The 15860-nt window shown below is 59.6% G+C and overlaps 1 protein-coding gene across 1 annotated transcript in view; it reads right to left on the bottom strand.

Annotated features, from left to right (window-relative positions):
• Window positions 1-15860, bottom strand: part of IGSF9B (immunoglobulin superfamily member 9B) — a 46748-nt gene that overhangs the window by 25863 nt on the left and 5025 nt on the right. Inside the window, exons 2-6 of the mRNA XM_014463935.2 lie at window positions 9663-9860; window positions 7516-7662; window positions 1894-2045; window positions 1476-1593; window positions 174-315 (exon numbers count right to left, since the gene is read on the bottom strand). Coding sequence (XP_014319421.1) covers window positions 174-315; window positions 1476-1593; window positions 1894-2045; window positions 7516-7662; window positions 9663-9860 — 757 coding nt within the window. The remainder of the gene's footprint in view (window positions 1-173; window positions 316-1475; window positions 1594-1893; window positions 2046-7515; window positions 7663-9662; window positions 9861-15860) is intronic.

Raw genomic sequence — 15860 nt, forward strand, 5'->3', positions numbered from 1 at the left:
TCTCGTGCGTATTCTTCTAGAAGACCAGCGCTTCATATGCATAACCTGTCCTCGTACCCACCCCTCCTAGTTCCCGGAGCCCCACGGTATGTTTCAGCAGGCTCTGCTCGGAAGCCTGGCCCAGGGCCCCTGGTCCGCCGCTCCGCCCCAGGAGGTCTGGGCAGGGTGCTCACTTCTGAAAGTAGACATTCTCGTCCTGCCAGTACCAGGTGTAAGTGAGGTTGCCGGGATACGCCTCCGCCCGGCAGGTAAGCAGAGCATCCTGGGATATGTTGACAGTGATGTTCTCAGGAGGGGACACTATGAAGGGAGGCCCTGGGGACACAGGAAACCAGCATGACCTCACCGGGCGGGGCCAGGGAGGAGGGAGCACCAGGGCCTCTGGGAAGGGTGCTTGGAACCGAGAGGGAGGCTGGGGGCAGCACTGGCCCGAGTTAGCAGCACGGCCCCAGGCCGTTGTCATGGAGACGCTTCTCGCTGCTGTCAGTGCTCACCGGTCCTTACTCTGCCTACAGGTCCCAGAGATGCAGGTGGTGCTGGATGTGGCCACAGTGTGCCCCACCCCCTTGAGCCAGCGGAGACGCCTGGCACCTACCTGCCCCTGCCCCCATGCATAACCCCTCTACAAATGCCAGCCATTTAACACCACACACACATGTGCACACGTACACACACACACACACACACACACAGGCTCCTTCCTGCCCATCTTCTCTCCGAGAGCCCTGAGGGAGGCCCCCAGGGCTCTCTCAGTCCAGAGCAAGGAGCAATGCTGCCCCAGAGGAGCGAGAGGCGTGCCCTGCTCACCCAGCAGAGGGTAAGAGGGCTCCCAGAGGGAGGACTTGGGGTGGGGGTGGGGGGCAGAGCAAACAGAGGGGAGAGTCCCCGTCTCCGGGCTGGCTTTCCAGGCAGGCTGCAGCTGCCCTGGCCGGCGCTCTCCCGCAGGAGGCCACTTCTCCTCCAAACTGCAGAGGAACCCTAGCCTGATGCCACTCAGCACGCCAGTCAGCGGACAGGCAGGAAGAGCTGACCAGCAGTCCTGGCAGCCCGGACAGCCACCACCAACCTCCGGCAGCGGGCAGAGGCAGAGCAGGTGGGTGGGCTCAGCTCAGACAAGAGACCTGGCCGCCCAGATGCCCCCCTCTGAATCCTCTGGGCCCCGGGCAGGGCAGCCCAGCATTTCCAGGTGCTGCCATGCAGACCCCAGCTCTATCAAATGCCAAATGCCCTCAGTTATTTAAACGCTACCTGGGCAGATACAGAAACCCACCCAGCATGGGCCTCATGATACCCAAGTGACAGCCACGGCAGGCCACCGTGGGAGCTCCCGCGTTAAGTCCGTGGTATTTGGGAGGTGCCCTGCCCGGCTCCTCACAGCTGCCCACTTCCCCCTGCCCCCAGCTGTGCCAATCACACTCTGCGGGGCTCCCAGAGAAAGGCCCCAGGCACAAAGCAGCCAGGGAGACCCCTGTTACCTTGCACAAGCAGGTGGGTGGTGTGGACTGCCTCTCCCTGGATGCTGTATGCGCGACAGGTGTAGGCACCTCTGTCTTCCCGACTGACCGACGTCACCGTCAGGCTCCCATCACTCACCTGGGACCAGGGAGAGACGAAGCTCAGCACCACCTGGAGCCCGCCCAACGCCCCCCTCAGGCGGAGGGGGCCTCGGGGTTCACGCACTGGGGGAGATGGAGGAGGGGCCTCGTTTTTCATCTCCCTCCAACGACACACCCCAGCCAGTGTGCCTGCTGCTTCCATCTCCTTCTGTGCCTTTGCACAGCGTCACTGGTCCCATGGAGTGGGAGACCGCCTCGGAGAGGGAGAAAGAGGCGAAGGGAGGGAGAAGGGAGGGAGAAGGGGGGGGGGCAGTGGCCCCACCAACAGCACACCTACCTGGTATTTCCCACTAGCACCTAGGAGTGTCCCCTCCTTGAGCCAGGTGACAATCGGCTTGGGGTTCCCAAAAGCTGTGCAGGTCATGGTGACACTGCCCCCCTCCTTGGCCTCAATGTACTGGGGGGGTGTTTCTGTAAAGGTGGGGGGAGCTGCAAAGAGACCGCAAAGGCTCAGGGTGTGATTCGAGGGCTGCTGCCCTGCATGTCATACACCCCCTACACCCCCTCCCCATCAGCCACCGCGCCCACACCAGGCACCGTGCCCTGGTGATCATTCCCACACCAGGCACCGCCCGTGTAACCATCCTCGTAGGCTCATGCCTGACCTTCTTCAAGGTGTACGGAGGGAGGAGGGAAGGTGGAGACATCCTCTGCCCATGAATCTTACACTGGGAGAGGAAACCTGGAATTCAAAGCGTGTCTGGCTGTGTCCAAACTCTACACATTTTCCGTTGTATTTGGCAAATTCCCAACAAACCCACGTTTGCTGAGCATCTGCAGGGAAGCACTGAGCTCAGCACTAAGACGGTGACAGACAAGACAGCTGTCCCCAGGCTCCCACAGAGCCCGCAGCTGCTGCCACCGGCTCCACAGACGTCCCATCACCCTCCCTTTCACCTCATGACCACGCGTGACACCCTGCTTCCTCGGCCCCAGCCTGGCCAGGCGTGACACCCGGACACTCGCCGCCTGCCTCCACCGGGGCCGTGAAAGCCAGGCTACTGCCTTCCTAATGCTCCTCTGATTATGCAAGGCTGCCCCCCTATACCACCACCTGGCCACCTGCGTTGGAGTTTTAACTAAAATGCCATCGTGCTGGATAAAGCTTTTAAGAGCCTGGGCTGCACTTCTCGGAGCTGCCTGTAGAGGCAGTATGGTCAGTCTTGCCGCCTGGGACCATCCGTTCTCTGAACACCAGCCTTGCGAGGTCGCAATGCCACGCTCAGCTCATCTCAAGGCATCCAAAGCTCAGGACCAAGTTCATGCACCAGCCTGCCCCTTGCTGGGTAACCCTGGGCAAGTGACTCAGCCTCTCTGGGCTTTTCCTGAAGCCCCCGCCCTCCAGGATCGATGTGAGAAATAAATCTGTGTGGAAAAAAGGATCTTGTAAAGTGTAAACATGCACAATCATTATCATCTCCTCAGGAGCCTCTGAAGCAACGAGAAGATTTCAGGGCATTTTAGCCTTGGTGCCCCCTGCCCCTCTGCCAACCTCATCTATCATATTTCCCCCTTCTCTGTGCTCTAACCATATTGCCTTCTTTGTCTACCGCGAATGCGCCAAGAACATCCAACCGCAGGGCCTTTGCATGTGCTGTCCTCGCTGCTTGGAGCTCCATACAGTCTTCTCTCCTTTAGCTCATGCAGTTCTTTGCTAAGATGCATCTGGCCTGGCCTGGTCAGCCTATCTGAGATGGCACTTCTAGCATTCCCTGCCCCTTAGCCTGTTTCATTTTCCTTAAAGCACTTATCACTACCTCTCCTTAAGAAAGCAGAGATTGCCCTAACCGGTTTGGCTCAGTGGATAGAGCGTCAGCCTGCGGACTCAAGGGTCCCAGGTTCGATTTCAGTCAAGGGCATGTACCTTGGTTGCGGGCACATACCCAGTTAGGGAGTGTGCAAGAGGCAGCTGATTGATGTTTCTCTCTCATCGATGTTTCTAACTCTCTATCCCTCTCCCTTCCTCTCTGTAAAAAATCCATAAAACATTTTTTTTTAAAAAGAAAGCAGAGATCTTGCCTGGCCAAGTGTGGCTCAGTGGTTGAGCATCGACCCATGAACCAAGAAGTCACCAGTTCAATTCCCAGTCAAGGCACATGCCTGGGTTGCGGGCTCAGTCCCCAGTAGGGGCAGCTGATTGATGAGGGTTCTCTCTCATTGAGAGAGCAGAGATCTTTTCCACAAATCCCACCATATGCCCAGCTTTCAGCATAGTTCCTGGCATGTAATAGAGTACTCCACAAACATCTGTTGAATGAATGAATGAATGAATGAGTGTGCATACACATGCACACACCTACAGATCAACACAAACAACACATAAAACTCCTTAAGAGCATGAACATGACCATTTTCTCCCATAACCTTGTAAGCCCTTAGCTCAGCGTGGGCACACGGGGACACTGGGAGAGTGAATACTGAATGAATTGAGAAGCACATTCCATCACATACACAAACACACTCTACAGACATCCTCAAAGGAGGCAATTCTCATCCAGTGTCTCCTACACCAACAGTAATGGCAAAAATCATCCAAACCCTAACAAGGGGATCCTGTCCTCACTCCCAGGCCTCCCCTCCTGCCCCGAAATGTGCACTCACTTCCAGCAGACACCCCCCTCCCCCGCCTTCACCCCCTCAACCGCGCCCCCACCACCACCAAGCCTGCCCCTGGAAACACAGTGAATACAGCCATAGCCTCCACTGCCTCTGGCATCAAGCTTAAAAGAAAGATAATAAATTAAATTATGTCCTGAAGTGACAAATTAATTACTAATTACATAATTACTTTATTATTTAGGTGCTAATCAGGAAAGTACTTTGAACAATTTCAAGTTTTCAGGAAAATAATGGTTTGAGTCTGGATTATTTACTGAATTCGGTGTTAGCTTGCCAGCTGCGTTCCAGGCTTCATTCTTTTTTACAAGTGCCCTATAATTACCAGTGCAGGTTAGACATGGGCTGGCCTCGCCTCCAAGGAACTCACCAACCCAAAGGGAGGCTTGGCTGGGGGGAGGGGGGGCGCGGGGAGGCGGGGGAGGTATTTTGTATGTGATAAAGAAATAATTGGGTTTGTTTCCACACAACCGATCTTCAAGAAAACGCAGAAGGAGAAGGAGACAATTTGTAATTCTAATTTTTCACTGGCCTTTCCATTTTCCAAAGGTGATCCCTGTCAGAAAATGCCTGACATTAAACGTTCTAGTTTGGAAGCCGTGGCGTGGTGGGGGCTCCAGCCTCCTCAGCCAGGACAGCATGTACGCTGGGATGAAGGGAAGGGAGAATAAAGGAGATGAAGGGAAGGGAGAAGAAAGGAGAGAGGTCTCCCGTTCACCGTGGGAGCTGTCTGTGCTTGTTCTACCTATTTGGGAGGTAGGCTCCTTGGTAAAGGCAAGTGAGGAGCCTGGTTCTAAAGCCTGAAGCAGATGGTGCACATCCTTAGCTTTCCCACTGAACACTCCTATATAAATAACCTGCCTGCGTTCCCTGAGCCCTGAGCGGGCCGGCTCGCCTTCCTCTGAGCTTCCGTGCATGCTGTTCCCTCTGCCTGGAGCACTTCCCCACCGCCCCACCCTGCACCTGGCTCACTCCCCGTCCCTGCCCAGGTCTCTCTCGCTGCACAGGGTGGTTCCCCCAGAGACGCTCCCAAAGCCCATATCACAACTGTCTCTGGACGTGGCTGCCCACCACTGTGCCCCCAGAGCCTGCCACAGAGCGGACGCTGGGATTTGAATGGGTGATGACTGGTGACGCACAAGCACTTTCAAACCATGACAGCCCTCTGCCTCTTGCAGCCCGAAGTCCTTCCTGTGTCACCATACATCCCTGCGGCCACACTCTCCTCTGATTTCATCTGTGTGTGTTTTGGTTTTTTCTCTCGAGAAGGAGGATGGCCAGCATCTTACGCAAAATTACCCACAGGTCATGAACCCTCCAGACACCGGGCCAGGCACGTTCTCACACAGCGCTGCCCTTAATCCTCGCGGCGGCTTTGCCAACAGGCATTGTGCTTGGTAACTGAGAAAACCGTGGCTCAGAGAGGTGACTTAAGTCGCCCAGAATCAGACAGCTACCACGTGATGGATTCATGACATAAACCAAGTGTCTGCAGCCTCTTGTTCCATGCCGGTTCCACTCCGAGCAATTAGGAGTCCCCGAAGAATCGACTCCCACTCGTGCAAACAAAGACAGAGGCTGTACCAGAACACACAACCCTACTTCCTGCCCTGCAAGAAGTGTCTACGGGCGCCTGGGCCTCAGGCTGCTGAATGAACACCAGCAGGACGACAGGAGGAGCGGAGGCGCCAGGGAAGCTGAGCCGGTGCAGGAAAGGGCACAGGAGAGACAGAGCAGCGTGGGGACTCCTGGCTCAGCCTTCAGTGAGGCTTTCAGCCGCGGGTGTGCCTCCCTAATGATGTTTTGCTGGGGCTAATATTAAGATGAGTTTTCATTCCCGGCACACACAACAGCTTGCAGCCAAAGGAGGTGACTCAAAAGCTTGCCGGGTGGTAGGGACAGCCCCCCCAGGATTTAAAGCCAGCCTCCCATCAGTCTCTGGGGCCTGGCTGACGCGAGCCGGCTGCTGCATCGAATGGGTCCGGCAGCCTGGACCAACACGGATCCAGGCGGCCACCTCTAAGTCTGCTCTCCCCAGAGGTCAGCACTCTGGCTCAAATGCTTGGTGCTCCCAGGACCCTGGATGGGTTGGGCCCGCCGGACCCGAGCCCTGGGAGGACAACCTGGCCCCACAAGTGGGCAGACAGAGCCGTCCCTCGGGGCAGGTCAGGGCAGGTTGATGCTGAGAAGCATCTGAGCTGGACGCTATCCATCCCTCTCCCGACCACAGCACCTCCAGTCGCAGATATCAGAGCCATGAGGACCCAGCTGTGTGTGCTGGACCCAGCTGTGTGTGCTCGAAGCCTCGGGAACTAGCATAGTGTCTGCAGCACAGTGTGGCTGAATACATTTCGCCAAACGCTGAATAAGGAAGAGTGAGGGTCTAGCCAGAACAACAAGACACAAACATCTGCTCCCTCCACACAATGGGGTTCACCCTCCTTCAATAGTTCCCCAGCTCCTCCTGCCTCCTCCAGAGGAGGCCTTCTCAAGTCAGGACGCCCAGTGACAGAGGGGGCTCTCCAGCTGGGGAGACCCGGCCCCCCGCCTGGGCCAACACAGAGCCAGCAGGCTCCCCTGCCGCCTCCGCATGGGCCTCCTCGCCTGAACACTGGAAAAGCATGGCACACAGCACAACTCGTTTAGCCTGAGCTCTCCGTAACTGACAGCCATTAAAACCGTTCCCCTTCCCAGGATCCTCCTGGTTTAGGAGACGGTAAACCCGGTCCGGGCAGGGGCTGAACCGGGTGTGCTCAGCTTCGTCTTCCCGGCACCTGGTGCAGAGCGTGGCGCACAGTAGGCCCTCAGCACATCTTACGCCAATGAATGCATTTCACAAGGAACCAAAATGTCACCCTGCAAAGGCAGGCAGTAATGGGGGGACTCTGGGAACTCCACTGGAGGGGGGAGGCACTTCCTGGCTGGTAGGGTCTCTCCGAGGCTGGGAACGGTGCCTCCACCAAGCCTTAGCCCCAGTTTCAAGAACCAGATGCCTTCCTCCCAGTAAGGGAGGAATCACCGCCCCCCCCCCCACACACACACACACACACACCGGACACCCCTGCCCCGCGCCCAGGGAGCAGCTCCTCCAGGCTCCTACTGACCCGAGGCTCCGGGGAGCCAGTTGAAGGGCATGGAGGGGGCCCAGCATGTTGAGGCTCCTCTCTGCAGCAGGGACTGGGAGTAGCGATGGGGTGCCGCCCGAAAAGAGGCTTCCCCTCCAGCGGGCCCTCAGGCAGCAGGCTTCTGGGGGCTCCCGGCCCGGGAGGAGGCCCGTACTCACCGTTGATGGTGAGGTGCACCCAGCTGCCGTTGTGGAAGGTGTCATACTGCTGGTCCAGCATGAGCACTTTGCACTCGTACCAGCCCTGGTCCTCAGAGCGAACCTGCTCCAGCCGCAGCGAAGCTTTGTCGTGAAGACTCGCTCGGCCTGGGAACAGGCGGACAAGAACCCAGGGGTGAGGCCCACACCTCGTCACCCCACCCCGGCTAAAGGCACAGGCCCCATCGTCACCTGCAGGCCATTCCCGGGGGCAGGGCCCGAAATAACAGCTGGCCCCGACCTTTGGCCGCAGGTGGCAAAGGAAAAGGCATAAAGCCTGGGCCATGGAGCCGCCCGCGGTCCTTCCCATCCTCCAGCCTCGGCGGGCCCCATCCCAGCTGCAACTGCAGCCCTGCTCTTGGCACTGAGAAGAGCTCAGGCCTTAGAATGCGCCTCTTCTTTCGAACATTATGGGGACAAAGGGAAGGCATGAGGGATACAGAAATGAGGGGGAAGAGGGAGGGAGAGAGGGAGAGGAAGAGAGGGAGGGGAGAAGAGAGGGAAGGAAGTTGGGGGTCTAGGCCAGGCCCCAGAGCACTTCCATTCAGGTGGGGTAACACCCCTACCCCAGCTGGGCCCCGCGCCCCATACCCCCTCTGTCTGGCAGAGGGAAGGCAGGCTGGGGACCAGGGTGCTAGGACCCCTCCCAGCCCTGATACCAGGGCTGGCAACACTGCTGGTCCAGCCAGGGCCCAGGGCCCCAAGAGCCGAGGCCACAGGCCTATGAGCTGGAGAGTGAGGACAGGGCTGGCCAGCAGAGCAGACACCCAGCAGCCTCCTTAACTCTACCCTCCTCCCCCCAGAAGTCATCCTTGGCTCGCTGAAAGTTTGTCTCACAGCTCTAGAAGGTAAGCTTGGCAGCAGGAGCCCAGCAGAATGGGGAGCGGCCCCCCTTTCTCCAGGACAAGGGAGGAGGCCCGGGCACCCTCAGGTCCTCTCTCCCCTCCCCCATCACCTCAGCCCGCCTCACTCCAATGTCACAACCTCCTCCGCCTTCCCCTTGTCTCTGCACTGGCAATCTGCCTAAAGCCAGACTATCAAAGCCAGCCGGGCCAGAGAGAGGAAAGGAGACACAGGCACAGGAGGGAGGGAGAGAAACGGAAGTTTTCCAAGAGAAAAGCGGTGCAGACCTCAGGAGCCAGAAGGAAAGATAAAAGCAGTGTCCTGCCAGCTTCCTCCCGTCCTTTAAACCCCGATGCACAGGCACACACATGTTCAGGCACACACACACGCTCACACAGGCACACGCTCACACAGGCACACGCTCACACATGCACACGCTCACACATGTACACACTCACACAGGCACACGCTCACACAGGCATACACGCTCACACATGTACACGCTCACACAGGCACACGCTCACACAGGCACACGCTCACACATGCACACGCTCACACATGTACACACTCACACAGGCACACGCTCACACAGGCATACACGCTCACATACGCACACACTCACACATGCACATGCTCACACATGCACACACTCACATGTTCACTCATACACAAGCACACACTCACATACTCACATGCTCACACACACTCACGTGTTCACACATACACAAGCACACACTCACATGCTCACACGTGCACACCCCCCACCTCCCCACCGAGGCCGGCGGCAGGCACAGACAGTGACTCAGTGTGGCCGCCGCTGGCAGGAGCAGCTGTGGCAGAGAGCAGGCGGCCGCCACAGGCACAGACACACACTGACACCCCAGAGGGAAGGAGGCCCAACTTCAGCGCCAGAGGGAGGTGTGGGGACAGGCAGACGCAACACCACAGCTGCACACGACCAGGCTCGGTGGCTGTGACTCAGCTCCTCCCGCACAGAGCTGCCCTCCCGGCCTGCCCCCCCCCCACCCTGACTCCTGCTTCCTGCCTGCATCACCTCCTCTCCCTCTCTCCCCACCACGGAATCAAAACCTACCAGCGTCCAAAGGACAGGAAGGAAGAGGCAGAGACTGGAAAACAGCTCTCAGACCCGTGAGAAGAACATAGGAGGCGACGGATAAAGGCAGGAGGAAGCTTAACCACCGGCCCCCGCAGGGGAGGGCCGCCCAGCCAAAGCCGAGGACGGAGGCCAAGGGGCCAGACCGTACCTGCATACTCAGGGTCCACGTGGGGTGGGTAGTAGCCGAACTTGATGAAGATGGGGATGGGCACCCCGAACTTGAACCACTCCACAACATAGGGCGGGGGCTGCCCGGTCACCGGGTGGATCACGTCGCATCGCAGAACCACGGCCTCGCCAGCTCGCGCCGTCACAAACTCGGGCTCCTCTCGCAGGCCGTGGGCAGCTAAGGGGACAGCAAGGCTGGGATTTAGAAAAGGAGGCGGCAGGAGGTCCTGCCCTGGCGACCCCAGAGGCAGCCCCCTGCCCACGTTCAAAGGCCTCTGCCCCCTCCCCGGGCCGGCTCTCCCGCAGCCCTCCTCCTGAAGAGGAGCTCGCTCACCCCCCAGAGGGTCCCCAGTGCATCCTCCACCTTCCCCCCCCCCCCACCCCCGACCCCGCCAACCATGAACCTCAGGAGAAGAGGAGGGGGGAAGAGCAGAGGGAGGGAGTTCTCCCCATCCTGCAGGCCAGCCCTACCCCCCCCCAAAAAAGAGCGAAGCCATTTCCAAGCCCTCCCTGTGACACCCCTCGCCCCAAGAATTCTAAGGGGTCTGGACACTGAGAAGATGGAGGGGCCTCAGCAGACCCGTGGCCAGGGCCGCTATGGCCGAGGGTGGATTCAGATTATCTCCCTGCACCAGGAGGCTTCGCGCCAGAGCCTGGTGGCGCTCCCTGCCTCCTCCCGCCCCTCCTCCTACACCCACCCCACTCAGTCTGATGTTGGCAGCACAAAACAAGAGTGCTCCACACAGGAGCAGGGAATCCCTACAAGCTGAACAGAGGCTGCTAGGGGCAACACTAGAGAGAAAAGCCCGGCCCGGCCCCTCCTCCCACTCCCTGCTGGGCCTGCAGTGGGGGGTAGGGGGAGCTCCAGCTCTCCCGGTTCCAAGCCCCAAACCCATCATGCCGCAAAGCCCCACATATCACCATTAGGAGAGCAGGGTGCTGGGGACAGAGGGGCCCTGGGGCCCGCTAACTCCAGCCAGCTGAGGGGAAAACACCATTCCGTGAGCAGAGGACAAACCATACAGCTGGACAGGGTGCACCCATCCTCCTGGCAGCGGAGGGGGACACAGTGAGAGACCCACCACCTCCCCAAGCTGGAGGTTAACCCAGACACTGCTTCACACTCCCCGACAGCAGGCTCCTGGACCCCTCAACGCTAGAGCCCCGACAGGACGTGTGCAGCCCCCACCTCCCGCCGGACACTCCTCACTCCCACACCGGCCTCCGTGCCCACAGGGTCACCTTGTCCAGCTTACTTCCCAACCAAAGGGGCAGCGGAGGAAGCCTCCCCATCCGGCCTTCCCTCACACCACCCAACACAGCCCGGAGGAGAGCAGGGCTTCCCCCACCCCACCCGCTTCCCCTCCCGGTCCCTGCAGGCAGCACCATGGACAGCAGCTGCTCACTGAGGCTGGAAAGCAGGGAGCCACTGGGCCCGCCCACTACTGCATGGAGAGGATGCCCAGAAGAGCAGTCTGTCTGTCTGTCTGTCTGTCTGTCTGTCTGACTGACTGTCTGTCAGCTGCCTCTGGTTCTTCATACACCTCTGACCCCTGTGTGCCCCTGCCTGTCTCCTTCCTGCGTCTTTGTCTCTCCTTCATGCCTCTCTCTGTCTTTCTCTAGTTGTCACTGCCTCTGCAGTGTCTGTCTGCTCTCTTTCTTGCTCCTTTCCCGTGTCTGTGTGTCTCTCTCTCTTTGTGTCTCTGTCTCTCTAGCTCCCACTCTCTGCGGGTGATTCTGTCTGCTTTCCTGTCTCCCTGTTTCAATGTCTCTATCAGAGTGTGTGTGTGTGTGTGTGTGTGTGTGTTGGGGGGCACATGGATTTCTGTTCGGCTGTGCATGGGGAAGGGGTTCTGCCGGCTTTATTTCTCGGGTGGGCCTCTGTCGGTGTGTGCCCGTATGTTTCCGTGTTCCGTCGCGTTCTGTGTCTGTCTGTCTGTTGTCGGTGTGTCTCCCGGTGTCTCTCCTTCTCTTCCTCCCCCTCCCCCACCCCTCTCCAGCTTCTCCCCTGCAAGTTGCAGAAGGAGGAGGAGGCAAGACCTTCCGGAAGCTGATTGGCTACCAGTGACATCACTGTTTTCTAGAGAAAGAGCTAAGATCACAGAGTATTTTTGGAGCAGAGTGTTGCACTCACCTGCCTGAGGCCCCAGCAGGTTTCCCAGTTCCCCACCCCCAGCCCTGCTGCAGACTCAGTGTGAATTCCAGCCCCTCAGGGGAAGCATGAGGAGGCCCTGCTGCAGCGGTGCCTCCCCCACAGCCCCAGGGGCACCCGGATCGGGCAGGGCCTGCCTCCCAGCCTCCCAGCGTCTAGGAGCACAAAGGCTGATCTGCACCCAGGAGGAATGGGCTACCAGTGAGAGGGAGTCAAGTGCGTGTGCATGTGTGTGCATGTGTGTGTAGCTCTTGGCCAAGGGACATGTGGATGTGTGTGTGCACAGGTGTGTGCACATGTGTGTGCAGCACAGACTTTGGAGGAAATGAAAAGAGGAAATACAGAATGTGGGGGGGAGCTATTCCCAGGGGTGGGTCTCCTGGTGGGGGGGACGGACATTGTCCACAGAAGGGGGCTCCTTCAAGGCCTTGGCACTAGAGCCTAGGGCAGGAGAAAGAGGGACCGAACACTGCTGGGCAGGTGGCTGCCCACCTCTGCCAGTGGGCTGGCCCTAGAGCTCTCTGGCTACTGGGGTTGAGGACCCTGTGGGGCAAGCCCAGGAGGGGGGTGGGCTCTGTGCTCTGGCATGGGTTCCCACAGTGCCAGCTGCTCATTCACACCTCCTGCTGCCACCTTCTCGCCGCATGGCAAGGAGGCAGCCTGGTTCACACCTCACCCAGTACCTGGGCCCAGGTTTCCACCCCACCCCCAGCCAGCCCCTGGGCCTGGGCGGCCTGGCATCCAGAGAGGCTCGCCCCCCAGCCAGGCAGCCACATCCCCATCTCTTCTCAAGGACACAAGCAGCTGAAAGAGGACACGGTGAGATAAGCATCCCAAAGATGGGAAAAGGCAAGAGACGGAATTCCCCAAGAAGAAGGCAAAGGCCCTGCCTGGCCCCCGAACTCAATCCCACCCTCCTGGCTCTCTGAATCCTAAACTATTTATCAGCTTTCTTCATCTCCACCCCCCTCCCCCTCCCCCCCACACACACACACATGCACACGCTCTCTCCCTCCGTCACCACAAGCACTTCTCCCTAAGCCGGATTTTTTCTGAGCCAGAACATGTCTAATAAATACTTTGTACCAAAAAGGTCGCTACCAAAAAAAAGAAGCAGGCAGGTTAGCAATGAAGAGGGAGGAGGGCTTGATAGAGGAGGGACGGGGCCTCAAACCCAGGGGACACCCACTGAAGCCAAAGTGGGAAAGGGATTTAAGAAGCAAGAAAGGAGAGACACAGAGATGGGTATAGTGCAGATCAGACAGGCAGGGCCCAGCCAGCCCAAGGGGAGGGAGGAAGGTGGAAGAGAGAGAGAAAGAGAGAGAACTCACAGGCACTGAAGACTCAGCCACAGGGACATACACACAGGCCTTCAAAGCACCCAGAACCAGGAGGGCCAGAGAGCCGAGGCTGTTCCTCCAGGGAACAGGGGGGCTTCTCCCAGCAGAGCTGACGGGAGTAACTGCCCACTGGTTCTGAAGGGAGGAGGAAGGAAGGGGGAGGAGGGAGAGAGGGAGGAAGGGAGGAGGGAGAGGTGGGAAGGAGGAGGGAAGAGGGAGGAGGGCGGGGCAGGGAGAGGGAGAGGCAGGGAGGGTGGGGCAGGGGGGAGGGGAAGAGAAGGATGGATGTGACCTGAGGTGGGGAGAAGCTGCAAGAAGGACAGAGACCCCCCCAGACCCCCTTCCCCATCACAGGAGCCTGAGCAGCCCAAAGAGGGGGCTGCGACCTCTTAGAGAGAAGCTGGGACCTGCAGGGGTGAGGACAGTGGGAGGCTGTGAGGTGTCCTGGATTTCACAGGCCGGGTTCAGAGAAGGCGGAACACAGCAGTGCCCGAGCCCAGCCAATCTGCACCTTGGGGCCCTGCCAGTCCCCCGTGGAGCTGTTCTACCCCAGGAGGGAAAGGGGGAGGGGTGGGCGAAGGAGGGGGAGGCGGCACCTGCAGTCTGGCTGACCTTTGAAAGCCCACGGGGTACAAATCTCCTGCTCCCGGGGCCAGGTGGTCCACGGCAGGGGCCCGAGTCCACGGCTGCCTTTGGATCCCGTGAGCACAGAACCACGAGGCCACGAGGTGACCAGGGCGGGGCTCGGCCCCACACCTGACATTCACCACCTGGAGCTCTCCCAGGGCAGGGCTGCGGGAGGCAGGGCACGGGCGTGGGAGACACTCCTAATACCAGAGAAGGTATCGGTGCCAGTGCAGAGAGCTCCCGCTTCCGCTGCCCACCTGCCATATGCCAGGCCCTGTGCTGGGCATGTAACACGGAGCTCCCTTAATGGCCACGGTGCCCACCTGGCAGAAGCACTGCCATTGCCATGTCACAAACCAGCAAGCTGGGAGGCTCCGCGGCTCAGCCAGGTGGCCGCTGGGGCAGCCTGCATGCCCTCTTGGCTTCACTCACTGGTGCCATCCTGCCGGCCACAGGCCAGGCACCAAGGCCTCTCCCCACTGCTCCCAAAGCACGCCCCGCCGCCCCTCCCCACCGCCCCTCTCCACGGCATGCTCTGCAAGGCTCTCCAGCCAGGCTCCTGTAACCGGGACCCGGCCAGGATGACAGGGCGGACATTGCAGAAGGCAGTTGGCCGACGTGGGCCAGCTTGGAGCTCAGTGTCACTGTACCTGGCCCAGGAGCCTCCAGCTGGGATCTGGCGGCCGCCGTGTGAGGGAGACCACGAGGGAGCGCTGCCCTCAGGAGGCCAGGTCCTCTCTGGAGCCTCCTCCTGTCTTCCTGCTCCTTCTCCCCTCCCCCACCTCCTCTGGGCACCAGACTCCCAAACCACAGGCCTGCTGTCTAATAATACGAGTGGCAGCCACTGCCACCTCCACTGCTGCCTAAAAATAATCTCTGCTGAGTCCAAAAAAGGCACAGCCCCTGGAAGCCCCCCAGTCATTCCCCCCTGACCAGCCAGGAGGCTCCCGGAGACTCCATGGAGCGGGCCCTGAGGTGCCCAGGGAGGCGCTCGCCCAGAAGGAGGGCGTGAGGCAGGCAGAAGACAGACTCCCTGCTGTCCACCGGGAAGCTAGGCGCGCTCTCGGAGCACGTGTGGCTCAGGGCGCTGTGTCCAGACACCAGATGCCGCCCCGGCTCTCCTCTCCACCAGGCAGGTGGCCACAGGCCGCCTGGACATCATCTGCCTCCAGCGAGGACCCCCCACCCATGCGGGCAGGTCCCCAGAGAAGTCCCCTCCTCCTATGGTCTCCCCATCAGTGTGCTCACAGCCTTCGGACCCCAATCCCTTTCAAACCTCTCGGGTCAGAAGTCAGAGGTCAGGTGAGCCCGGACTGGCCTGGCCAGGAGAGTGTCCCATCTTCTGAACAGCGAGGTCCTGGGAGGCGGGGCGGGAATGGCAGGCCGCCTTCCTCTGGGGGACCTCTCCAGCAATGCTTCGGCCAGACCATCTTGCCGGGAGCCCTTCCTCCAAGAGCTCCCGACAGGAAGCAGCCAGTAACGGAGCCAGTAATGCAACCTTGGCTCTGCTCCTTTAATGACTCCTCGGCAGCAAGGCACGGCCACACCCCACGCGAGCCCTCCCCACCACCTGGGCGGAGGCCTGCACCTGCACACTCACACGTGGCCAAATGCACGCGTGTGCTCCGGAGCCGGCAGGCAGGCCCGGCCAGGTGAGCACACAGTGGGCTCTGCCTGCCACAGGGTCACGATCCCCAGGTGAGGTGCCAGGTAGACACGATAAGTGGGAAATCAAAGCCCTATTAGTACTCACGGCGGAGCGTCAGCATTCCCTGCTCTGACGCTGGGAATGAGGACTGGCTGGGCTCACAGAATTGTGAAGATGACCCTCTGGGCAGGCTGTCTGCCACAGACTGTCTTGGTGGGTCCTGTGACCAGGAGGGAGGTAAAGGAGATGGGGGCAGGGGACAGAGGGACAGGCCAAGAGGGAACAACTCATCCCTGGGACCTCCCTCGAAGCCCTGGCCACATGGAATTTTCCCCCACACCCTGATGGAGGCCCTGCCTCTGCTCACCAGCCTGCGTGGTTATTCACGCAAGAGAAAACACAAAAGCAGGA

Source organism: Myotis lucifugus, unplaced genomic scaffold (assembly GCF_000147115.1).
Source record: "Myotis lucifugus unplaced genomic scaffold, Myoluc2.0 scaffold_229, whole genome shotgun sequence".
NCBI lineage: Eukaryota > Metazoa > Chordata > Mammalia > Chiroptera > Vespertilionidae > Myotis > Myotis lucifugus.